This window comes from Clarias gariepinus, chromosome 6 (genome assembly GCF_024256425.1).
Source record: "Clarias gariepinus isolate MV-2021 ecotype Netherlands chromosome 6, CGAR_prim_01v2, whole genome shotgun sequence".
NCBI classification, from domain to species: Eukaryota; Metazoa; Chordata; class Actinopteri; order Siluriformes; family Clariidae; genus Clarias; species Clarias gariepinus.
The window spans coordinates 17,185,621-17,213,144 of NC_071105.1; the positions used below are offsets into that span (position 1 = coordinate 17,185,621).

Below are 27,524 nucleotides of genomic sequence, written 5' to 3' on the forward strand. Positions count from 1 at the left end.
CTATGTAAAACATTATGCCCAGTATAGTAAAGATACCGGGGCAGTTTTGGCTCCTCACGGCGTGACTTCACAAGATGTCAGCCTCTGTGGATTGGACTTGTTTGTCTGGTGCATACCATAGCTTCTTGATTATTTTGGGATTTGGATTGTTTGGGGGCCAGGTTTGCAGGGCCTGTTGCATGTGGGGGACCCTGTGGGGCACTGGGTGTCCTGTTGCCTTTCTATCTTGGCCAGCATCGACTTTTTTCAGTAATTTGTGCTGCATTGGCTTTTCTGTAGGATTGGACCAGACAGACTGACATTTGGTCTCTGCATGTATGAGGTCTCTGCCTGTATGAGCGTGTTTATAAGTTAATGTTATGTGCTGTTAATGTTATGGCTAATCAGTGTATATTTAAACAACATTTAATATTTAGATGAAACACTTACACTTCCTGTCTCTGCACACACTATAGTATCTTGCATTCATTCCATTTCTTTTTCATTCACAATCCAAAGGTTTTTTTTTATCTTTACTCTATTGCTTTCCTCATGCTTTCTCCAGACTAGCTCCCTCATATGTATATTCATTCTGCATTATTTTATTTTACTGACTTTCATTGACAAATATGAGTGGTCCTCTAGACGTAGGACTGCCCATCTGTCTGTAAACATTAGGTTGTCCCAGATTGGTCTGCAATAGGCTGAGTCCTCCACCTGATAGGTCAAAACTTGGCTGGCTATAGAGCCTCTGTCCAAAGCCTGTTCCGGATTGGTCAAAACTGCTTTGACTGTACTGCCTGATGCTTCCACTGCGCTTCTCAGAGGGCGTTCTGGAGGGGTAGCGCTGACCAGACTTATGTAAGCCTGTTTCTTTGTAAGCAAACCAAATATTACCAGCCCAGAGGGAGAAATTCATGAAGCCAAATGCCTGGGGGGAAAAGGATGGTTCAGAGTCAAAAACAACTAAGATATAGCTACAGTAAGGAGAAATGCAGTTAATTCATTTTAAAATAAAGGATCATTATAATTAGTGTTGTCACACTTCCTATTTATTTCTTTGAGGTTTTCTTAATTCTTCATGGTCATATTTCTCTATTAATATTAAACTAGATTACAATGGATCAGACATATTTAAAGCACCAAGACAATGTATTGCAGTACCCAAGAAGATAGTAGACCTGTCTCACTGCAGACATCAGGTTTGTTCCCATTACCATTGTTTGTTCCTGACTTATTTTAAGACTCACAAAGATTGTTGTGATTCTGATATTAGCTTGGACAATAGTAAATAAAATCAATATCCGCTGTAGTCGCCTCAAACCCATGCTTACTAAATTCATATTGTAGTATATAATCACTTACCACTGATACATTAAGACTGGTCCAAGTAGGCTCCTGTAGTGTCTCACACAAATTCTCCTCATCTCTGCAGGCAGACATTAGCATCTGTATCAGACCTACATCAGTGGCTGTCTTCACTCCGGAGAGCGTTTTAGCCCAGGCTATTGAGCTCACAAGCCACAAACCTGAGAAAATTACAGTCACCAGGCAATCCTGTGGAGCATTTTAAATGTAATTATTACACTGTCTTTTATACGCGTTCAAACTGTGTAATTAGTCCCTGTCAATTTTTTTGTTTGTTATATATTTATTGATAGACACTTTCCTTAAAGAGAAGTCACAAAATTACCTATTTCATCACAAATGATATAAATGAATAAAACACATTTTTAATATTTATTGGACTTGGACATGTTTTTATTAAAATGTTTATTCTTTGTTACAATTTTTTTATTTTCAAATGTGTTTCTTAAATGATATTTTATACGGTAATACATTTAATCTTTTTTTTTGCATGTAGGGAAATTGAATTAAATTAAGATATCAATTAAAGATGAGTTATGCCATTTATTATTTAAATTATTATTTTTTGTCCCCTAACTAAAAAGAGAATCATTCTTTTTACATGTCCCATATGCAATTTCTTACCATAAGACATTGGAAAGCACACATTTTATTATCTACATGTGATCACATGCTATTCACATCAGTCCATGTGTGAAATAACATAATAATGTAAAATCTACAGTATGTGATATTATGAAAGGGATCCTGTCAATCATTTGATTGGCACTCACCACTAGAGGACCTCTGTTCTTCTCTCTGTACTTATTCTGGTAGAAAATGTAGACTACTGTAGCTAGAAGCGAGTAGAGAAATGCTAACACAGACACAGTAACAAAGAATTGCGTTGACGAGGAGTAGTCTCCCTCGAGGAAGAGCGTCTCATACCTCTTACCCTCACATAGAGGGACACTGAAGTGCACCTGCTGCAGTCTGGGGGAACAACATATGATTAACTGCAGGTGTATAACATTTCATAATAGAGTCTTACTATAGATATCCATAAAATATTAATTTTGCCATTTATGAGCCAATGCATTGTCTGTGCTATGTCTTCATTGACACGTACCACACTGTGAAGCTGATATAATCCCTGTGCAACCTTGAGGATCTCTACATCAATAATTAATGTTTATACTGTACATTCTTATATAAAAGACTACTAAATATGCATTCATCTTCCAGGCTTCTCATCTCCACCACTTGTTAGTGTACTTTAAGGAGTCAAACATAGATATCTTTCATTAACAAAATACTCTGGACAAAAAGAAAAAAAAAACATGCAATGTAAGAATGATTGGTTAGTTTGGTTGCTTCATGCTTTTATAATTTTACCTGTGATGATGGAATCATGGTCTGGTAATCAAGGTCTGATTATTTGACTTATTTATATTTATGAATTATCTTTAAACAACTTTACCTAAATTTATAGAATAAAATATATAAAAAAAAACATCAGATTCAATTTAATTGTAATTTACATGTAATTTTAGGCTTCAAAAAGCAGTCAACTTTGTGAGAGTACTTTATGCAAATGAAATTATCAAACATAACATTTATTTATAAATGCATTTGATTAAAAGCATTAGATTACTTTAGTTTTTTTATTTGGTGGTGAAAGATCTATCATTGAATTGGTGTTTTCTCCAAATATAAACCTTTTTTATTTTATTTTATTTTTTTACTAAATTTAGCCATCAACCCTTGCAACTGTCACTTCATATCACAAGACAATGCAGTGGGAGGGCTAAAACTTCCCACACTTCCCTTGAGGCATTAGATGTTATGACCATATTTTTCAACTCCACCAAGTGCAGAACCCCTGCTTTATTGGGAGTGGTGTTTAAATCACTGTTCATTGCATTTAATGCGTTTATGTTCACACAGAATTATCTACCATTTTTTGACTTGTGACTTTGAGGACATAAAAAGAAAGCATTATGCTTACCTGAATGGATAGCCAAAACTGATGCTGATGTTTCTTTGGGTTTTATCCATGCATTCCACTTTAACCGTTATCTGGCCAGAATATCCCCCACATGTTGCAAATGCGCAAACTGCAAAAAGCTACAAAAGCAAAGTGTAAAAACCTTACTATATAATGCTCATGTCGCCTCATTCTCTCTCTCTCCCTCTCTCTCTCTCCTGCTTTTTAATATGCTCTCTACAAGCTACAATATGTTTTAATTAGAGGAGAAGTGGTTTTGTGACTGTCCCCAAGAGATATATAGTTACACTGAAATATAGTTCTTACTAAACTAAAAATATTATCATGTTTAAAGTGTATATATGAAAAAGTATAAAATAAAAGCAAAGGAAGGTACAAACTCGGGAAAAAGGAACCTGAAAATAAACTTAATGATAAAAAAATAAAGTGTTTAAAGTCATATATGGAAAAACAGAATCATAGTAATAACACACACATATTCAGATCAGAGATGTAGAAATACTGTACTCAGTATAATACTGGTTAGCAATTAGCATCGATCTTTCAAAAAGAACAGATAAATTATTCAGAAAGGAAAAACTACAAACAGCAGAGCCAGATGCTGAGACCCCTTACAGTGATTAAATCTGATTAAATAATCAGACCTTCTTAAACATTCACACGAACATGACAAAAGATAAAAAAAATATTGTACTTTTATTAATATTTGTTTGTATATTATTCTTTACCATGAACAGTTATACAACAAACACCAAATTATTTAAAAAGAAAAAAAATATATATATCAAGATGTCTTTGTAAGTAAACTTATGTAGTCTTACCGGAGCAAATATGACCATGCACATTGAGGAGGATGACTGATCATCAGTTAGTATATCTCTCAGTAAAGGAGTGAAAGCTCGCTCCTATGTAAAGCCTCAGATAGTGACTGAGGATCCACTACACAAACCACAGACGCTTCCTCACTGGAACTAGGCAGAGTATGTACAGTATTGTGTGTATGAGATAGGAACAGAGAGAGAGTGAGAGAGAGTTGAGAGAGAGAGAGAGAGAGAGAGAGAGTGAGAGAGAGAGAGAGAGAGAGAGAGAGAGAGAGAGGTGAATTTTGCAGTCCAATGTGATGAAACATTTGGCATATACAAATGGACTGACTTACATACTGTATATGGTAATGACATTTATATAGAAAAAATTTTTTTTATTCCATAATTATGTTTTGATTATTTAATTTTATGCTACATATTAATATCCTATTAATAGGTTACTTTAGCAGGAATTACAGTACCTTGAGAGTAATAAACTCCAATATATAAAATATGCATTAAAAACAAAATATTACTGACACATTGCATGAGCCATAACCATAGTATAAATATTTAATCTCTTGAAAGAGTTCTCTGATATTGACCTATGCTTATACTGTATGTAGGTTACACTCTTTTAAAAATATAATATTTCAAGTAAAAAAAAGCATTTTAAAACATAATTTGTCATGTTATTCTTCATAGATATATAAAACATTATAACTAGTTTCTTTATCACAGTATACAGTATATGTATTTTTTTTTATCTTAAGGCTGCATGTTTACAATGAAGTGGTGAACAATCTTAGTAGATATAATAGATTATAGGAAAGCCACCTTTTTTCTTCAACAATATAGTTGTCAAGTTTAGGCTTTACAATATCCTCCATAATTGAGCACTTATGAAATAAAAGTATTGGTTAAAATTAACCTAATTGTTTATGGTGCACAAATTCTTTTTGCATTGTCCACTGTAATGGATTGATGTCATCGTTTTTTTGTAAACTTGTATACAGTTTAGGTAATAGAAGTAAAGACTGAGAGAACTACCAGGTTTTCAGTAGAAATATACAGTATGTGCCCTATTTGCTGGCCTAAATCTGGTATGCCTTATTTGCCTAAGTAGTTGTACTTAATCAAAATGGAGAAGCTTTGCATTCTGAAGTTTTGCATGCAGAGGGTGTCCAACTGGAAGATTCAGCAAAAGGCTTAAAATTTGATGACGCGATCAGTTTTGGCATTAAAATGTGGTGGTTTATTATTGTGCTCTGTACTGTAACAAGACTTCCACTTCCACAAGACTTCCATTAAAAAGTTTGTGCATTACCTTAATTGCAGTGGCTTTTGGTAAGGAGAAAAATCTAGCCAACCACTTATTTTTATGTAATTCTGCATCAAGGAAGTTTTTTCTCCCCAATTAACCTTCTAGTTGCTTATGTGGTCTTTTCAGCTCTCTAATGATTGCCTGTTAGTGAAGATGTGTACTGACCTTTTTGTCTATTTAAACATGTGGATGGATAAATAAGAGATTGTCTTTTTATACTTTCTTCTGCTTTCTTTTAATTGTTTTACAAAAGAGGATGGCTAAATGAAAAGATAATTCTCTCACAGAATAGTATGTTTTTGTTTATCATTAAACATTGTATGCAATTTCTAGTATACCATATGTAGTTCAGCTAAGTGAAGAAGGAATGCAACATGATGTCCTTTTTTGTTAATCATGTGATTAACAGATATAAATAGATGTTACTTACTCAGCTATACCTTTACCTTTTAAATGTCACAGGCAGTCAGGCATCCACTTTCCCTCAGAGTCACAGTAAGAGCTTGAACAATAAATCGACTAATTATACTATTCATCCAAATGACTGTATTTATCTTTTGAATCCTTATTTATTGTGCTTTTGAAAAATGTACAGTCTTGTTGAATATTATTTAAATTTAATTGCATCACTAAAATGACTGAAATCCAAGCCCTGAAGCTGACAAACTGAGTGTTTTATTTTTAGGTTAGATATGATCTCCCTCTTCTGGACGGGCGCACAAATCACAGCATATGTTGTAAATATTTTTTTTCTTTTCAGTTTACAATTTGACCCAACGAAAAGCATATACTGATCCAACATGTGGACTTTTTTACTTTACTTTGTTTCTTTTTTAGTAGTATGAGCTAATTAATATTTCTTACAAATATACAAATATTATGGGGGACATGGTGGCTTAGTGGTTAGCACTGTCGCCTTGCACCTCCAGGTTATGAGTTTGATTCCTGCTTTGTGGTTTGTGTGCATGGAGTTATCATGTTCTCCCTGTGCTTGGTGGGTTTCTTCTAACCTTCTCCAGTTTCCTCCCCCAGCCCAAAGACTTGCAGATTAGACTAATTGGTGTTCCCAAATTGCTCATAGTGTGTGAACCATATTCATTCAGTTTTCCAGATTACTGTTGCTTCAGTTGCTCAGGTTTAGGCTCAGCAACATTATGTGGCAATAAAATAAAGTCAGCGGAGTACCTCAATGTACTTAAGGACTACAGTAAATTATCACATCAGTGGACATTTTCTCCCCTGATGGCACAGGAATATTCAACAACTCAAAGTGTTTTACGAGTGAGTCTGGAGCATGAGGAATTACTTTCTCTTGTTAACTGGCCATTACATAGTGTGCAGTAATCAAAGCTAAAGTTAAATTGTTTAACCATTTTTTTTAGGCCAGTATATACACATTATAGGAAGAATATGCCCATTTAGCCACAAAAATGTTTCAGGTCAGGCACCAATATGAGGTGGAGAGACAGAGGATGCAGTCAGCATTCCAATGTATACCAAGAATTTAAGTTTATACACTCAAATTCTTTCACCCCAATTTTGGTAAGCCATGGCTTCATAGACCTTGAGGTGTACACAACAGTCATATTGAAACATATTTAAGTGAATAGTATGAATAGTAAATTTGTAAAGGTGCACCATCCAAAGACATCCTCTAAAATTGTGTGCTCCAACTTTGTGGCAGTTTAGGTAAGGCTCATATATGGATGTGATGGTCAGGTTTACACAAACAATTGGCCATAGAGTGTATATTTTTAAAAAACACAAGATTTTAATGAAGACTTTGACCATATGACTTCTATACTTCTTAAATGCAGTAGATGCTACTTGGAACCCTTATAAGGTAGAAAGGCAGGTGCTGCTAATCATGAGCCCTTGATTGATCATCAGCAGGTGTTTTATATAGGTGGGCACCTCTATAAAAACAGATGTTTTGCAGTAGTCTGGAGAAATTAATATTAATAATACCTTTTAATTTAGGTGTTTGTTAAGAGGGAAAGCCTTAAGCCATGGCCTTTGAGAAGCAATTGCAGCACATAAATGTGGAAACCATTGTAAAAAACATTTATAAACAATTTGGAATTTAATGTTCTACAGTGAGAAATATTATTTACAAGTGGAAAGCATTCAAGACAGTTGCCAAGAGAAATATAAAAACCCAGGAGCTATACATCTTAGAGACTACAGGCTTTACTGAGCATGTTACATGTTAAAGTCCATGACAGCAAATTTAGAAGAGGACTGAACAAGTATGGTTTGCTTAGAAATGTTGCAAAAAAAAAGCATCTCTTGTCTAAAAAGAACACAGAAGCATGACTGAGGTTCAAAAAACATTACCACAAGTCTTCTGGAACAAGGAACTATGAACAAATGAAACCAAAGTTTGCCCTTAATGCCCTGTGCCATATTTAGCAAAAAACAAATAGCTTTTCAGTAGAAACACTTCATACTCACTGTCAAGCAAACAGTGAAGGGTTGATGATTTGGGCTTGTTTTGCAGCCACAGAACCTGGGCACCTTGCAGTCATTGAGTCGACCACAAACTCCTCTGTATACCAGAGTAGAGGCAAAGGTGAGGCAACAGGGTAATTATTGAAGGCACACCAATAAATCTAGACCTCAACTATTCAATTCAATTTAATTTTATTTATATAGCACTTTTAACAATGGTCATTGGCTCAAAGCAGCTTCACAAAAATGAAAAAAATTTTTAGAAAAGAAAATATATGGAAGTGTGTATGTGTAAAAAAATGTGTCTAGATAATAATAAGATGAATGAATGATGAATGAAATGTCTCTGATGAGCAAGCCAAGGGTGACGGCGACGAGGGCAAGGAAAAACTCCCTGAGATGGTAATAGGAAGAAACCTTGAGAGGAACCAGACTTAATCAGGGACCCCATCCTCATTTGGGTGATAACAGATAGAAATGATATAACATCATGTGTGTTGTGCAGATGAAAGTTTAATATAACAGAAGTTATTTAAATTAACAAGAAGTCCAGTTCAGCATAGGGAGTCAGTAGGTGCAGAGGGCAGATGGGGTCTGGATCACTGGAAGCACAGGAGCAGGATGCTTAGCTCCAACCATCATAAAGCAGAATCCAGCTGGAGCTGGCCATTCTCTGGATGCCTCAGAAACCTCGCAGGGTTGGCCTTTGTCTACTGAAGATGGCACAGATGCCTCGGGATGGGTAGAAAAATACAGAACAGATGGAGAGAATTAGCGTAGTTGCCTTTCAGGATAGGTGTACTGGAGTATGAGGTTATGGGATTAGTTACGTGTATGCCAGTTGAAGGAGATGCGTCTTGAGTCTACTTCTGAACTGGGAAACCGTGTCTGCTCTCCGAGCAAAACCAAAAACTTTCACTTCAACTAAAGTGAAATGCTGTGGCCGGACCTGTGAGCTGTGCATATATGCAAATTCCCCCAAAAACGTAATAAACTGAAGCAATGTTGGAAAAATGAATGAATCAAAATTCCTCCACAACAATGTGAGAAATGATTACTTCAAGTTATGGCTGCTAAACATTTGAATCATGGGGGTACTTATTCATGCCTACATGTTTTGGCATAATTTTTTGTTAAATAAGTAATGGCACAGTGAAAAAAGTTTTATCTTGTTGATCGTCTGAGGATATGAGACCTACTACAATCTGATGATTTTTTTAATTTAAAAAACACAGTATTAAAAAAAAAGGGTACTGACTTTTAAACATGACAGTACATGTTTAAGTGTTCTCCCTTTATACCTACTCAAACTCAAAGAATAATGCATACATATTTACAAAATTACATGAAGAAAAACTGATTAGGGATTTAGGGTTTCTGACCTTTTAAAGCTGTAATTACAGTAGAACATTCCTTAGCATACAGTGCATTACACTCTGCTACCATCTACTGTTCCAAACTGAATAGGACATGAAGCCTGTCCTTCAGTAACATTATTGTATTATGACATGTATAATTCAGTCCTCTGCAGAACCAAACGTGTACAGTACAGCAATCTTCTTTGTTGCCATATTCACAAGAACACACCTTTTAATGGTTGTTTTATTGATGTTAAATTTAGGTTTTCATTTATCTGTTATTACTCCTTACCTGCTGGCATGCATACGACATGCTACCTTCGGTTTCCACTGGAGGAGCTATTGAGATTTTGGAGACTGAGCAAGAGCAGCTCAATTCTTGGTATAGAGCCTTTCCATTCCAATTTCAATCAATACGTGCTCTCTCAGTGATGTAATATCCTTACAAGGGTTTTCATACCACTGTTATGGTATTGACCCCAAACTCATCTTCTTATTTCCTCCTTCAGACATTAGCAGACATCATCATAGATGTCATCTGAAACAAAATCCGAGCAAAACTGAGCTGCTGTATATCCCTAGAGATGAATTTTCCGTTTAAGAATTTATGATTTTCCTTTACAATACTCAAATCACAAAAAGTATCCTGCTATAATTATTTCAAATCACTGTTGCTTCCTTACAAAGCCAAAAATAGCCAACCTTCAGCTACCTGAAGGCACCTATCACACCTTGCTCTAAAGCAAATTCCATTTGAGCCTCCAACATGTTCTAGATGGATTTATCATCATTTAAGGTACAATGTGTCATGGGGTTTTCTCTGTCATAGAGCTCAGGAACCTGCCTTGACCATCCCAACAACTAAATCACTCTATAAGTACTTCCTTACCAAGCATTTAAATGAGCACCAATTCAAATGGTATTATATGAGAATATCTTTCTGATGGAGAACCATTTAATATTTATGTTTTTGCATGTAGGTTTTTGTATAATAAATCATTTTTGCAATTTTATTAATAAAACACTGGCATTTTTCCACCACACATATTTAAGCTAATATGTGCAGTAGAAAAATGCCAGCCCTTAAAAGAAAAAGTAAAAAGATACTGTATTGATGTTTATGTCTGTTTTGAAAAAGACGGTTTACTAGACCTGTACCCAACAACACAATGAACTGTTGCACTACTTATGGAAATATCAAGTGTTAATTGGACTGCAGAGGCCATTTATCTTTGCAAAAGCATAATTGACTTTAATTACCTTTAATTAAGAATACAAAGTTACAGAACCACAAACTTGCCTGTATTGGAATTCTTTAATTATTGCTGGTCTCTATGTTCTCTGCACTTTTTTTCTTTAAAAGACTAAACATCACTCACTCTTTCCTATATGCCAGGAACCACTTAAACTTAATTTCATTTTCACTTACTCCTGTGCACATGCCAGAGAGATTTGTGACTAGATTTTTTTTCTGTAGTGTGGAAAGAAGCCAGTCTTACTGGCGAAGCTGCATGTACTAACAATAGGTGCAAGAGAACTATTTTGTGTATTTATTATTATGACCGTTTAAGGCTTTTTGCTGTTTTATGTGTATATCAGTATCATTGTGTCAATATTAGCACATTTGAATATCCCTGTGTGCCCAGCCAAAATATTGCTAATTAATTATTTTATTTAATATTAAAGAATTACCCTACCACTCTTACTTAAGAAAACACTCTAGGAGATGTTCTAAAGCACAGTCTCGCTGTATAAGCATTTCTACAGATCAAGGCTTGTTTTCTCTCATTAAAATAGATAGCAGGTATAATTTCCATTAGGCTCTGGCATATTGATGCTTTTGCTAAAGGGTTTTATTTAAGTAGACTGCTTAGTGGTTCTGCTTTAAAAAGCAGAAAAGGTCGGTATGTCCCCATGGAGAGTAAGCCTGACACGTTGACACAACAAGGTTTTTTACCAAGCAGAAGTTAGGAAAGCTGCTGTTTAACTCTGCATAATTATTGATTCTTTTTCTGGCCTCCTTTTTGCTCCTCCATCTCCCTCAAACCTGTGAAGCAGATGATGAAAAAAAAAAACAGAGTGACAACACCGAATCAGCTGTGATTTTCTAATCAGGTTGAATGTTCAAGGGTTTAGTAATACGATATATCCTAGAGTATTGAACAGCACCTCATTTTCTTTTCTTTTTTTTTTTTTGCTTTAAGAGAAGAACTGAAAGGAGGAAGGATCTTATATATCATTTGAAGCATTTATAAAGCCAGAGAGCAGTCTCAGAATGGAGCAAAAATGCACTTCACAGACAGTGCTGTTCTGCCTGGTAGAACTCTATATATAGAAATGATGGCAAAACCAGCACTGCTTCTCACTGAGGGTGGGAAGCATTGAGGGAGAGAGGTAACAGCTTCCCAAGACATCCAAGGAGTCTGAGAACAAGCTGTCATATAAGCATTGTAAGTGAAATCATTTCCGCAATATTTGAGGTACAGTATTATACTACTCATCTTTCATTTTAATAGAAAAACATCTACACATTAATACATCAGTACAATCAAATAGTTATGTGACAGCAGCAAAAAAAAGTGCAAAAAATCATGTAGATATGATTTGTTGACATTAAACAGCAGAATAGGGAAAAGTTTTTGTCCATAACATAGTCGTTGTTTTAAACCATTCTGGTTTAAAGATTTTAGAAATTGTAACAGTCTCCAGAGTTTACACAGACTTGTGGGAAAACAACAAATAAGCAATAAAATAAAAAATCTAGTAAGTTTTTTTAGAGGCAGAAATATTTTGCTAAAAAGAAAGAGGATAATGTTCAGACAGTTTTAGGCTGACAGAAAGTCTATGATAACTTAAATAACCACTCTTTTTAACTGTAATAAGAAGAAAAGCATCTCAACATACATCTTACCTTGTGTACTGTATATAAACATATTTTGTTAGACGGCCTATTGCTTTGATTATGGCGATGCCATCATAATCATACAATGTCACAATATTAATTTCATTTTAGAGTCACACTAATCTCTCTGCATTCTCTTCTTTTATTGATGATAGAACAGTTGGATGTTCTCCAGAACATCCCAAAGATTCTAAATGAGATTGAGGTCAGAACACTGTGGTGGCCATTCCATGTGTGAAAAGGATGTCTCATGATCCCAGAACCATTCTTTTATTATTTAAGCCTATATGAATCCTGGCATTGACATCTTTGAATATGCCTGTGTAATCAGGGAAGAAAAAAAAATCCATCAATGGGAAAAACCTGGTCATTGGTATATTCAGGTCATCAGCTGACCTCATTTTTTGGACACATAATGGTGCTGAAATAAGACCTGACCAACAGAAGCAACCCCAGATCGTCACAATTGAGAGCAAGTTTATTCATGCTGCTGGATGTGTTCTGCAAATGCACATGACAATAATGTTCTTGCAAGAGTTATTATACTGTATATAGTTAAAAGTGTAAATTTTTTCAACATTGCATTGCATTAATACTAAAGACATCCAAATTATGAAAAAACATGTATAGAATTATGTAGTAAACAAAAAAGGTTAAACAATCCGGAAAATATTTTGGATTGTACAAAGTATCTATATTAACTTTGATGACAACTTGCCACACTCATGGCATTATTTTATTAAATACACAAAGTAGTTACCTGGAATGTTTTTTAATTCACAGGTGTGTTTCGTCAAGAGTTATTTTGTGACAGTTCTTGCCTTTTTGATGAGATTTAGACCATCAGTTGTTTTGTGCAGAGGAAGGGTGGGTACAGAAACAACAAATGAGTGCTACTATAATTACTGTACAAGTCCATAGTATGGCACAAAACACTCAGATTAGTAAAAAGAAAAGAAAGGCCATCATTACTTTAATAAATGAAGGTCAGTCAATCTGAAAAATATCAAGATTTTTAAATGTATCTCCACATGCAGTCACACAAAAATCAAAAATGTACAATGATAATGGATCTCATGAGGACTGTGTCACGGGAAAGGAAGACCAACAGCTACCTCTCCTGCAGAGTGTGTGTGTGTGTGTGTGTGTGTGTGTGTGTGTGTGTGTGTGTGTGTGTGTGTGTGTGTGTGTGTGTGTGTGTGTGTGTGTGTGTGTGTGCAGTACACAGTAGCTTGAAATCACCAACAATAGGAGTCACATTCGTGTGCATGTGACCAATACATCAATAGCTGCACTTCAGTAGTGTGGAGATCCGGCATTGATAAATCACACTACAGTACAGTGACCTTATTCCATCAATCTCATATTTGCAGAGGGAAGAGGGAGGGTGGGATAAATCGCTCACTATGTTTTAATATTTCAAAGAGCCTCTTGCTTTGTGAGAGTAAGCGTTCAGACTCACATCCTGCCTTTTTTCATTGATTTGTCACTCTCACAGCCTGTATCATTGCCCAGTGTATGACCTCTATCACTCAAATCATTAGTAATAAGTACACACGCAAACAAAAACACATACACACTATACAAACACGATTAATCCTACTATTTAAATCATTATATAAATTTTTATATGTTTTAATATTAATAACATCTTTATCCTTTGTCCTTTTTCAACATTTAAAATATTTATAATCAAAAGGGGTACCTACTGTATAACAAATTCGGGTCATGCATGTTGCTAACAGCACACAGAGTGTGTTCAATTTGCCCACACATGTATTGTACATACAGCTTTAAGTCCCCTGGTTGATGTTTGCAAATGGATTGTAGGGCAACTTCATGAATATGCAAATAAGGTTGTTTCTGTGATTGATTACCAGTGAAGTAATTTCCCCTGCTTTTTGTTTCTCTAAAGATCTATTGGCCTTTCACAGAGAGGGAGAGAGAGCAGAAACAATGTGCTTGTAGGAGAACATGCACAATGCTGCATATCTGGGCTACAGCCTCATATGCAGCTTTAAAAACATACTCTTGTTTTTATTATTATTTTATAAGGTTTGGGCTGTTTATTTTTTGTTGTTGTTATTTTTCCATTTCTTCTTAATATATGAAAAATTATGTGTAAAGCAAGCAAGCTCTAGTAACAGCCCCAGTGCATCTTTTCTTATTCATGTGTTTTTTTTTAATGATTAGGGTTTTATTATTGTTGGTGTGGTATATTTGGCAAGTTTCAGTTTATGAAAAAAATGCCTCATATGTCATGTCGAATAATTAATGTTAAGAAGACTCAAACTTTGGACTAACTATGGAAACTAGAGCTTAGTTGCAACTGCAAAAGTTGATATTTAATTATCTTAGGTGTGGGATTGGAGCTTGTTTCAATTTCAGTTGGAGACATGTGAGACTGGCCCACAAGGTAAGGTATTAAACTGTCATTAATCAGACACTTTTAATAATTAATGGTTAAGATGCAAAGGGGGGCTCCTGCAGATGAAGCAAGGGAAACCAAAAAAGCCCTGCTGTGGACAGTTATAGTATAGTATAGAACAACTAGTAACTGTATGAGCTCAGCATACATTTCTCATCTTTGTTTTTGAGGCCAAAACTAAAGGAAATTATTACTTCAAACATTATTCCCAAACAAAACATTTTTTATTTTTACTTTGAATCTCAAATATAAATTATTAACAGAACATTTAAATTATCATAAAGATAGCATTATTTACTCATTAAAGTATTCTCACCTCTCTATCCCTACTGAGGAACTGTGTTTAGAAAATATGCGTGTCACTTTAAATCATAGTTTTGTGCTGTATGAAAGAGGACAAACTGCCACAACAGCAATCACAGCTTCCATAAGTGTCCACAGAGATAGTATGGCATAACAGAGGTGAAAATAAAAGATATGAGCTCGACAAATAGTCTCTACAGTGCACAGCAGAATTTGCTTTTGTTTCACCCTTCTGATAACACCCTGTTTCTCTAAATAGAGCTTTAGGAAACCTTCCAGCCTGACTAAATAAGTGAAATGCCAATACAGTGTAGTATTGTGTGCACTCAACGAATTTGTCTATTCTTGTTTATTGCATTTTACTTAATACTTTCAGTTTAAGTATTAAACACAATTGGACTACAGCATGAAATACAAAGCTGTCCATAAGTAAAGGGGTTAAAGGGCACACTGTTAATGTAAATAGACTATCAGAAATTTGCTATTTTTATACAAAGCCATTAAACAGTATATTTAAACCACATTGATGTTAAAGTTGTAACTCTGCTCAATCATATGGTGTTGGTTACTCACAAGTTAATATTAGTACTGTATGCTGCTTCTTAGATAAGGTGTGCTATAATTTTGTAACCACAGACGTTTTCTTTTCTACTAAATGTAAGTATTTTTTCATTTATTTCTATTTCAGACCCAATATGGCTTCGAAACTGAAAGATTGTATAGAGCTTTTTTCCTTCATGTCCAGGATAGGAATAAGATGGGATTCTTAACATACAGTACCATAGGTTTCTATCAAATTTTACAGTATTTGCTTGTTTGCGTATAAGATTTTTGGGAAAACCTATCTTCACCAGTAAATTACCTAGTAACATCACACACTGAGTTTTACAGTTGATTCATTACATAAATAATATATTTTAAAATGGTAATTGCTTATATAATTAATTATTCTCTGAAGAAATGTGCCATCAGACTTTTCAGAAAGGGTGTCCAGATTTAGTTTTTGGAATGATCAGTTTGGAATATATTTTATAACTAAGGGGATTTGGAATTTATTTGTAACATGACAAGCTACATTTTCACCTTATTTACCTTAAAAAAGAAGGGAAGGAAATGGCTGGGAAAAAAGCAATTGTTTATGTCTGTTATAAATTAAGTGATAACATGAACCCACTTGATTTGAGTTGTTCTTCAGTACATCAGCAGTTCATCAGTTCTTCAGTTTATCAGATAACTCTAATGACATGCCAGTGTAAAATTAAAAACATAACTGTACTAATGCCAAATTGCTTTAGTTACAAAATACATTTTGTTATTGGAAAAGAATTGACATAATCTGTGGTCAGACTCAATAGGAAAGATTTCCTTTTTCATTGTGGCCTATGGCTTGGTCATTAGAGACACAATTAGAAGTATAACATTTAATATCCTGAATTATGCAATTTTGTGAACCTTTATTGAAAAAATATGTATTGAGTAACCAAGTAGTTCATTATAGTTTCATCATGATGTCTATTTTAAAGTTACTGGTCAATGATTGAGATTTGAATGCAAAGCACAGTGAATGGTTTCTAAGTGATGAGACCTCTAACCAGAAGTAGGGCATCAAGATGGATCAGGCAGGCAGGGATAGCAGAAGGGGTCTGGAGTAGCAAGAGAGAAAGTTAGAGAGAGTAAGAAAGAGAAATAAAGATTATTAGGTATGCTTAGTTAGTGAACGTTATGTGCAGAGTGCAAGTAGGACTAGCCATGACAGCATAACTAATTATCACCACCTTGATGCTGATTAATTTCCTATAATCCATAGCAGAATAGTGGACACACCTCATCATGTTTTACTCCTTACATATTTATGGATGTAGTCCAACAAATATAAATAAATTATGTATATTTGTATTATGTACTAAAGTGTACTTAGAACATACATTAACAGACTACTGGAGCTACTAACCTTTTATGGATGCGTTATCCCTCCATATCACTTTCTCTTAGGGTTATTTATACATCAACCTAAGGCACTACAATTTTACAAAAGATTTTAAAATTTGTGAAATATTTAACACAGACAGTACAATGCTACAGTGAATAGAGTTGCTAAATTACAGCTCCAAAACCCCAATTAAATTCTGAGCTCTGTCTGAGTTACACCATGTGTTCTTCCTTTGTTTGTAAGTGTTTCCTTCAAGATTCTCTGGTTTTCTCTTACTGTCCAAAACATGCAGGGTGGAGGTAAGGTGTGTAAATGTGTGTGTTGGTGCATGTGTGTCAGTGTGTCTGTTTGTGTGTGTGTGTGTGAGTGTGTGTGTCTGTGTGAATATTGCACCACTGAGTATTAGCATCTCATCCAAGGTGTATTCTTTCTCCTTGTGCACAGTGTTACACTGATAGCCTCTAGAACAAGTGTGACCTTGACCAGGATATAGCAAGTATTTAAAATAAATAAATGAATAAATAAGAAACTCTTTTTATGAATATATTCAAAATCCATCATGACTATGTTGTACTCAGTTACTTAGTCTTTTCTTGGATAAATAAGTAAACATTCTTTTAAGTCTCAATAAAAAAAATACATTTTGTTTTTCTTTTTTAATGTTGTCTTAATATTGAGAAAAAGAAGTAGGTTTCCTTTAGAAATTATTGAATAGACATATGAATGCTTAGCAGATGTGGACTAAACTTCAAGTGCTACCCTTTTACTGAACATCTGCTGCAGTATCTTGAGCTGTCACATGTTTATATTTATAGTCCTTAGTGCAATACCTTTTGGGATCCCTTTACGACCTAATGTGCGGAATTTAAGAATCACTTACAATGTTAAATTTCTCCTACTTTAAAAAAAAAAAAAATTATGTTATTTTTTATTTTGCAACAAATAAAAAAGACATATGTACACTTCATATTGTACACTTTTTAGAGCATTCTAAAACACTGCTTAGGGAGCATTTCATATATGGGATATAGAAACAAAAGTGCCCTCCTTTCCTGTCCGCCTAAACATGAGACCTACTGGTGATAATAATAACAGCAACAACAAAGCATGATGTTACATTCACAATTTTTTTTTTGTTTAAACCAGTAACCATCTGGCAAAAAAATGGTTGTTTATCATTACATTTTCAATAAAATCTGCACCATTGCACTTATCCACAGTTTCATTAGGTAAAAATACCAAAAGAAAATAAATGTATGATACATTTATGAGTGAGTTTCTTAACGATTTAAATTTTACATTTGAATGATTTTGCAATGGCTTTTGAGGGCAATAAATCCTGTGTTTAGATCACTATTAATAACCTGGCATGTTCCGGAGAGAGAGAGAGAAAGAGAGAGAGAGAAAGAGAGAGAGTGCGTGTGTGAAAGAAGAGATGGGGGGGGCATATGAGAAGCCATATGTGGAGAAGGAAGAGCAAAAAGCACACTGAAATAAAGGCTGTAGCTTGGTCTGTTTTTATAGATAGAAATTGTGTGATACCATTTCAAACTATGAAGTTAGTCAAGTGGATTGATTCTGTGTCCTAGGCCGGTGATGCTATGTGAGTCATCATTCCATAGAGCTATATCATTTAGACAGTCTTCTATTTTATCTAACTGCCACAGATTCTAACCTCAAACTGACCTTTAGAAATGTCACTTTAGCCACAGAGGCAGCATTGTCTTTTCTAGTGTGTTGTATGAAAACTATATTCCCCTACAGGAAAAATGTGGAACTTCAGTCCTTGTGCTGCTTGAACAGGTGTAACAGCGCCATTTCGGTTTGTATTTGAAAGCATGACCTTGTTTACTGTTTTTCATCTGCCCTTAGAATAAACAATGCGTGACGTAAACACAATTGTATAGCCGTTTAAAAAAACTGTCGAGCTGTCGAATCTTTTTAATAGCAGATTAATTCCAGTTGCTTGCACCATCAATTCGCCTTTCATTTTCAGGGATAATAATGAATGTTTATTTATTTATTTATTTCCTGAACAGGGTTCAGTTCAGTCTGTATGTCTCAGAGCACGCTGATTTAATAATCGTTTAAATACGCCTTTGCCCATTCAGGCCGCGTGTATTCTCACAGCTGCGAGCCTGGAGCGCGTTCAGCACCACGGACAGCTGCTCGGCAGGAAGTGGCCGTCGGCGCCTGTTCGTTTCATTGAGAGAGAGAAAGAGAGAGAGAGAGAGAGATCTGCTGTGCTCGGCCCCGCCTGCGCGCCCCCGACACTGCTTCACTCTCTTAACACTCCGGTACCCCCCCAACACACACACACACACACACACACACTCTCCCCCTCCTACTCTTTTGTGCGCCGTGATTGGCCAACCTAATCCACGGCAGGGCGCGTCAGCATCGTCGCTCTGTCCGTGCGGAGAGATTGCGGTGTCTGTCTCATCCGGCGTCCGCTACCTCTTCGCTGGGACGTGAGACTCTCTCCATCGCTCCGCAGTTCAATCCCCTGCTTCACTAACAAACCGAGCCCCTGGTTTTACTTTTTTTTTAAACAGGGTATCGTTTTTCGTTTCCAGTCGAGTCCCTGCTTTGAAGCAAAAATGTTGGATCCGTCATCCAGCGAGGAAGAATCGGACGGGATAGTTGAGGAGGAAAGCAAAGAGACGCTGGCGCCGCAGTCCGGAGGTTCTCGCGTGTCGCCGAGCAGAGGCAGCGAGAGCTCGGAGCGGCTGCAACCAGGGGGCCGCGGGAGCAGCGCGCGCCCCAGCAGCCCGAGCCCGTCCGCCGCCAGCGAGCACGAGAAGGAGGATGTCGAGAAGCTGCAGCGGGAGGAAGAGGAGAGAAAGAAGCGCCTGCAGCTCTACGTCTTCGTCATGCGATGCGTCGCGTATCCGTTCAACGCCAAGCAGCCGACCGACATGGCGAGGAGGCAGCTGAAGGTAAGAGAATGAAAGCAGAGGTACAGCCTCCTCTCTCATCTCATCTCATCTCACCTTGAGGGCACATACTTGTCTTTTATTTATGCTGAGGAAATGCTGGCACCGTTTATAATCTAGTGAGTTATACTATATATATATATATACTGTATATATATATATATATATATATATATATATATATAAAGATATGAGGTCACACCACAGCATGCTGTTTTGTGGGACAAATGGGGGGAGGTGTGTGACCAACAGGGACTGCAGAAGCACAAAGATTCATATGCTAGGCTAAGAGTGACCCCAAAAAACAGCCCGTCCCACATCCATCAATGAAAGCGCACGACGACTTGAGTGCCTGTTCTCCGAAAGGGCGACGGAGCGCCCGGTCCTGGGCTAAATAAAGCGCCGTCATGGCCTCAGGAGAGTCACGTGACCCACACGCTCTCGCGGCAGACTGATCATACACAAACCTATTCCCAAAATCGCTTAACAGTTTTAAATTGTATCCCAAAATAGGCTACTACACCTCGTACGCCAAAAGATGGCGTACTACTTAGACAAACCATTTGTAACATGCGGTTTGGGACCATGCTCCACAATGTCTCTGCACATTGGCTCATACATCTGTCATTATGACCTTTAGGTGTCAGATATTAACATTAGAACGTGTGTATTTTTCTCTAGTGTAATAGTTTTCATCTATCTATCTATCTATCTATATGTTTGTCTGTCTGTCTGTCTAAACCTTGATTTTAAGCTTGTGCAACTGACCCAGATAATACTCTTACTGCTCTGCATGAGGTCTGTTAAATTCGGCCCTTTAGTTGCCGCTATAATGCGTCCCCTATCCTGACATGGAAACCCTAAGAATTTGGAAACACTACAATTTGTAAGGTTAAAACCAGACCTACTAGGGGGTTTTCCCTTTAAATCTTTGTCTATTTTCAAATCTAGAACAACCAAACATGCTATTGAATTCCAGCCTATTTGCTCATTGTATTGCTCTGTGCTTGCAGACTGTTCTCTGCATTGAATTTTTAAAAAATAAATAATCCAGCTATCGTTTTTTCTTTCTTCCTTCCCTCCAGAGCCATCGGTATTAGTGTAAAGCTTCAGGCTATTGATCACAGTATGCTGCAGTGTTTCATACTGTTTCCACTCTTTGTATCTGATCCTGATCTTGCATGGGCGCACTACAGCACCCATCTAATTCCCCTCAGTTATTGATTGAGGTTGATTATTTACAATTTACAACAAGGTCCTAACAGCTTGAGGTCACAAGTCATCCACTGTCACTGCCAGATAATTGAAACCAGTTGTTGATCTTTATTTTAACATACCTGTCCAAACAACAATGGTTCAGTTTGGAGATATTTGCCTGCATATAAGCAACAATTATAGTCTATATGAAATAAGTTTGAAAAAAAGACCTTTATGGACATAATTAGTGTATCAAAGTTGTAATATGTCTCAAATACAAAAATAAAATCTGAAAAACTTTTTTACCAGTCCTTTGTCATAGGCTATAATGTGAACTTTGACCATTTCAATTTTATACCAGAAACAAGCCTCTGATTCTCCCATTGGGAGCCAGATGAGTTTAGTGAGTCATGCCTGTTGATATTTGGGTCATAGAAATTCATTTTAGTGCTAAGTCACTGCTTAGGTCCTTAAAGTGCAAAAAAAAAGCACTGCAATCAATTATCATCTGCATTATTTCCTTAAAGGAGTCATGCGCATTCATCAAGTGCAAATGGTAAAGGACTGAGCGCTTGGGCAATGTATGTTCTACAGCCATGTATAATGAAAACCCTCTGATTGTAATGGGTATTACTATTAGGCAAATATAACCTTTGATGAACAACAACATAAAACTTTAGTTTGCTAGTCTGGAACATTCAGGTGTGTTTTACCACAATCTCAAGAGTCAAAACCAAGCAATGATCTTAGAGAAGCAATGAGTCAAAACAAAAAGACTTGTAAAGTCATACAGGAAATTATTACATCCAGCTATTGCTGCTAAAAGTGGGTCCACAAACTTTGGAATCATAGGGGTACTTAGTATGGCCCACATGTTTTTTTTGTTGTTGGCTTCATTTTTTAAAAATAAATATTGGGATGGTGAAAAAAATGTATGTTTTTTTTTTTAATTGTTTTTACACCAAAGAGGGGGCACTAACTTTTACACATGACCATAGGCATCATACAATTGTTTTTTAATGAAAATAAATACAGGTATTACTAGCTAGAATTATTCAGTTCATACATTTAAATTGAACTTAAAAGATTTTAAGTTTACCAATTAAGTAAAATTACACAGACATGAGGAATCACCTAAATATTTAAATGAAATTGATTTAAAATGTTATTAATTATTATCACAAGCAGCATTTGAAAAATCTGCTTTAATTAACTCTATATGTTATAATCTAACTTTTTAAAAATAAGGATATTAAGAAAATGGTGCAATCATTAATTAAAATGTCATATGTAATCATAATTCGTAATTTCATTAAAGATATTTCTATTTCATGGCTTGGATCATTTAGTATAGTCATAATAATGTATTATGTGTCAAGTGAAGACGTAGTGTCTTATGTGAAATTTTGATTTGCAGCATCTAGATGCTGCGATACACAAAACTGTATTCTTTTTTTTCTCTTTTATTATATAAAGAAAAAGTATAAAACTACTGATATAAAATATTTATATATTATATAAATATTTTAGGACAGTTAAAATGCATTATTAGATTTTTTTTTTAATCCTCTTTTTTTCATAAAAAAGTGATTAGCTCAAGACAGGATTGTGGAAAGGTTTACAGTAAGCCTGAATAAGACTTCTGTAGGTAAATAAGTATAACATTTATGGATGGATTTATGGATGGACATTGCTGCGTGAAATACGCATGCTTCTGAGGTTCTGCTGGTTGCTTTGTATCACAATAGACTACAATAGAAAATTGCAGATATTTGCAGAAGGAATGTGTTCTGTAATAGGCAATTACTGTTTACTGGTCTTTGTAGCATTGTCATTTAAGTTAATTTGCACTGCTCATTATAAATAGGAAATATGGTGATTCCTCTTATCATTTTAAAAAATAACTAAAAATAGCATTTTTCTTATTTTAAAAGTTTTCAAGTCAGTGGAAAATTCCAAGCTTACACACTTTATAGTGGTGAAACCTTTTTTTAACACAATTAGTGTTTCATTAACAATTATATTACTGATAGGACATAATTTAATTTGCCATTTTTAAAAAAAAGAAATAACAAGTCCTCTGTCCTTAGTCCTGAGCCACTTAGTTAACTTAGTAAAATTTTGATTAGAAGACCACATTAAACCAAAATTTTGCTAGATATCTACTGTACAGTATGTAACTGCATTTGTCTACAGGTAAATACTTGTAGTAATAACATAATCAGCTAACTGAAGTAAAAGACAAATTGTAGGGCACACCAAGACAAAAAATCATAAAAGTCTTACTAAAAGAAAAATATGTAAAAATGAACAAAAAAGGGTCATATTGGGCCCTCGAGTGGCATTGTGTGGAAGTGCTCACCCTATCGTCCTGCAGCCAGAGCTGATTGGCCGGGCTTTCTCAGCGGGGTGGGGTGGCAGGCACTTATCACTCTCACATCAATCACGGCTCTATGACCTTTCATAGTCGTCTTTGAGCACAGGCATACAGAAGGAACAGATAGCGGAGTCCTGCGAATGTGTAACACCGCCCCCAATAATGCGTGAACAAGCAGCTCGAAAAAATGCGGTCGGCTCAAGATGTTCGGAGGAAATTCCCTGTGTGGTAGTAGCTTTAAAGTGCAAGTCCCCTAGTGATAAGTGGAAATTGAATACGTTTAAATTATGGATAAAATCAGGGAAAAATAAAAACAAACAAATGAAAAAAATCAAATTTTTAAGGCATACTGCTAGCGTCCATAACTGCCTCAATGCACAGATCTGCACTAAGATCGTCTACTCGCTAGGAATCTTATAATGAATGCTCAAATGACTATTTAAAACATGAAGATCTTTACTGAATGTCTAACGAGTAACTCAATCAGGCTTTGCACCTCTAACTAGTAAATGGCTTGTGATGAAGCCTGACGGCACTGCCCTCCGTTGCAGACAAACCCCAGGCCACATGATTACCTCTTTCTTCATGAGAGGCTGCAAATCAGGGCATTATTGTGTGATTGTGTGGTTAAGCTTGTGGGAATGTATTCAAGTGGCCAGTCTTGGAAATTCACCTGCTTTCGTCTCTGATTTTCCCTTCAGATCTTTTTACTGAGGTGTGTATGTGTGTGTCTGAGGTAGAACAGACACCTTCAGCCTTTTGCTACATTTGAAAATGATGCATATTACCATTTAATCTTCTAGGAATACAGAAAGGACAGAAATGTCATTATAGAACAGCCAGGTTTTGTAGGAACTCAACAGGCAAAGAAACATCTGACTTAAGAAGAGAATAATGACAAGCTGCACTCTGCACTCATTTTGTCGAGCTAAGCAGAGTCTAAGATTAGGGCAGAGTTGACAGCACACTATGCAAACACTATATACTGACATTATAGTAGCTTAAGATATGGTGAGCCAGAAATTTGTATTAACGACTGTCTTCAATCATGTAGATACACAGATAAGACTACTTTTAAAATACAAATAATATGCGTCAAAGATGACATATAGTCTGCTCTAGACATGTCTAAGCAACAACAACAACTGAGACTTGTGATCTTAAACAAGAAGATTGTCATAAGAGGGAATTTTATTAGACAAAGAAGGCAGGTAGAGAAGATGCTAAAAGATGTGGTGTTCATGAAAATTGCAGTGGTGGCGAATGCAGTAATAGACAGCAGTATAACGTGTGTGAGTATATACATCGATCAGCCATAATGTTATCACTACTGCCAGGTGAATTGAATAACATTGATTATTACTATATACCAGTAAACTGGTGACAGGATAATAGGCACTCAAGGCCCATCTACCAGACTCGTGGGGCCAAAGGCCAGCCTGCCCAACCCGATCCCACAGAACAACCAATGAAGCATAAAACACTGAAAAATATAAATAATGGAAAAAAACATATATAAAAAAAAACATATATAAAAATAACAGCGATGTATCAGAACACACAGTGCATCACATCCTGCCAAGTAAGGTGTTTAACAGGCAATGAGTTCAAGGTTGTTGTTGGCCTCCAAATTTCCCAGATCTCAATCCAGTCAAGCATCCATGCTATGCGCCAGACAAACAAATCCGATATATGACGACCCAGTTCACAACCCACAGCACCCAATGAATCTGCTGCTAATGTCCTGGTACCAGGCACCACAGCACCCCCCAGAGGTCTTGTGGAGCCATGGCTCAAGGGGGAATAACTGCCACAATGGCATAAGGGGAACCTAACCTAGGTAGATTGAATATTAACAGTTTTGGCTGATCGGTAAGTACAGTACTGTGCAAAGGTCTTGATGACCCACCAAAGAGCCAGACTTCCTTGTATTATTCATATAGCTTTGAGGAATATGTTCTCCAGGTTTACTAAAGGACTCTCACATTCAGTCCAGTTCATGCACCTGATCGTTGTCACAGGAATGTTTTTGGTTTGGTAAACCACACAGAGACCTTGAAGCATACAAAACCAAGATGAAGCATGAACAAGTGAGGAACAGGTGCAGATGATGAAGTTAATCTGGCCAGTGATTAGTAAACTGGTTTTATACTGGTGGTATTGTTAGGTTGATTATTTTTAGGTGTTACATAAACATGCAATTTTAATACTGTATTACTATAAAACATTTGTTCCTATTTCTTTAGTTTAATTTACATAATAAAATATGAATAGAAATAAGAAGAAATGAGTGGTGGTTTAAGACTTTTGCACAGTACAGCAAATTACATATTATATATGTTTTATTGTCCAACCATTGTAATGTAGATTTACTGGTATGCTTCTGCTTGTTGTCCTGCTGCATTACCAAATTAATCGATATACAGAGAAGTTCATGGTTGACTCAATATCTGCAAGATGCCCAGGTGAGTAGTCTTACTCACTGCAGAACGTTGAACTCCAAATTGTTTGGAAATGGTTTTATAACAGAAATAATTGCTACTTTAAGATCATTGCTTATGTCTTTCACTCTAAGCATTGTGTTAACACACACCTGAATGCTCCAGACCGGCAAACTGCCAAAACGTCTGTGTTTTTTTAAATATATATTTCTGCACACCTGCTGATGATCAATTAATCAAGGGCTGATGATTACCCTCGCACATCCCGTGAAAGCAGTCAGGGGGTACTTAGTATTACCTGCGTTGCCTGTGACCTAGGTTAATACCTAAAATTCCTTTTATAAATTTAAAAAGTGAAAAAAACCCTTGTATGTAACAGCAGTTATACATATGCCTTTGTTACTTCCAGATGCCTGTGTATGAGCTGCTCTTATAAAATCAATAATATATTAGAACTACTCTTACCTCTTTTAATTACATGAATCGTCATTCACTGTCGGTCGCCAGCTCCACCAGTTGCAGTTAGTCCCTCCAGGCACGAAAGGATATGGTGGAGCAAAATATTTGGTAATACATGTATAAAAACAAATAATAATCTGTTGATAATACATGGTGTTTGTGGAACTTAAAACCAATACAGTATCACACGTAAGGTCATGCACATCCTCACATGCGATGTTACTTAAAAAAGTATTTGAATTTTGTCATACAGTATGAGACTTTTTTTTTTTGGGTTAAATAAATATTTTTTATTTTGATGTATAATATGAATATGAATATGTAAATATCGGTCTATTCACTAATTACTCCCAAATTACTATTTAGGATAACGCTAATACAATAAGTGAAATATTGTCTTATAACTCCAAAAAAGACAAATGGAAAACACTCGTTACATAAGAAAGAAGAGGTGGACTGTTGCCTTCTCATCATTAAGCAAAACAGCAGACCAGATGTTTTAAGATCAATACAAACACACACATTTAAGCGCAGTAGCAGCTCGCCTTATTCTAAAGACCACTGGCTCCTTCACTCCATCCTCCCATCCACACCCATTCATGTATCAGCACAGACACTACATTCCATCTCGCTTTCCCACATCTCATTATCCATTAAGCAACACCTCCCCCTCTCCCACTCACACCCAGCTGGCACAGGCTTTTATGACCTTTCCTTATCCTCAAGGTTGAATAGCATGCAGCTTTCTGCTCAAGGTCTCTTTTGCTAACAGTAGGAAAATGAAAGAGCATCAGACAATGGTCTCACACGTGTTTATGGTAAAGTTCTCCTCAGGGGCATGCAGCAGGAGAAAAAAAGACACTGATTCCTAGACGACATGCTTCCCTTCTGTCTGCCGCCTTTTCGGTCACAGGAAGCCATTTTGCTCAGCGTGCCATGTCATATGGCTCAATTCCTTATTTTTAGCTGGAATTGGAGAGTTCCAGGCAAATGCTCACACTCCCCCACACACACATTAGCTCTCCCTTGCAGATACACATATTATCTCGTGTGCAGGCGTTTACATGCAAACACAGTGAAAATCTGTCTAAGAACTGTGTATAACTGGGAATGTATAGCGCACACAGAGATATCCTCTTGTTTGATGATACAGAGAGCGCATAGATTTGATCATTCGATGGTTGGGTTTCTTTTTTTTTTATCTCACAGGCACACACGGTGTGTATGTTATGAATCGTCCATACAGTTTGTTAAATGATCAGTGTAAATTTAGAAGCATGT

The 27,524-nt window shown here is 36.1% G+C and overlaps 2 protein-coding genes across 12 annotated transcripts in view; one reads left to right on the top strand and one right to left on the bottom strand.

The window, feature by feature from the left end:
* Positions 1-424: 424 nt before the first annotated feature.
* Positions 425-4,290, bottom strand: synprb (synaptoporin b). The gene is made up of 5 exons (XM_053499295.1): positions 4,156-4,290; positions 3,335-3,453; positions 2,121-2,319; positions 1,345-1,536; positions 425-910 (listed from the first exon to the last, which is right to left on the bottom strand). Exons 1-5 carry the CDS (start codon positions 4,177-4,179, stop codon positions 587-589), a joined length of 858 nt encoding a protein of 285 aa, XP_053355270.1. The 5' UTR covers positions 4,180-4,290; the 3' UTR covers positions 425-586.
* Positions 4,291-19,258: 14,968 nt separating this feature from the next.
* Positions 19,259-27,524, top strand: part of cadpsb (Ca2+-dependent activator protein for secretion b) — a 92,259-nt gene continuing 83,993 nt past the window's right edge. For all 11 annotated transcript variants that reach the window (XM_053498503.1, XM_053498492.1, XM_053498498.1 and 8 more), the window contains exon 1: positions 19,259-19,772. In XM_053498503.1, the coding sequence (XP_053354478.1) occupies positions 19,434-19,772 (339 nt within the window). In that variant the 5' untranslated portion in view covers positions 19,259-19,433. The remainder of the gene's footprint in view (positions 19,773-27,524) is intronic.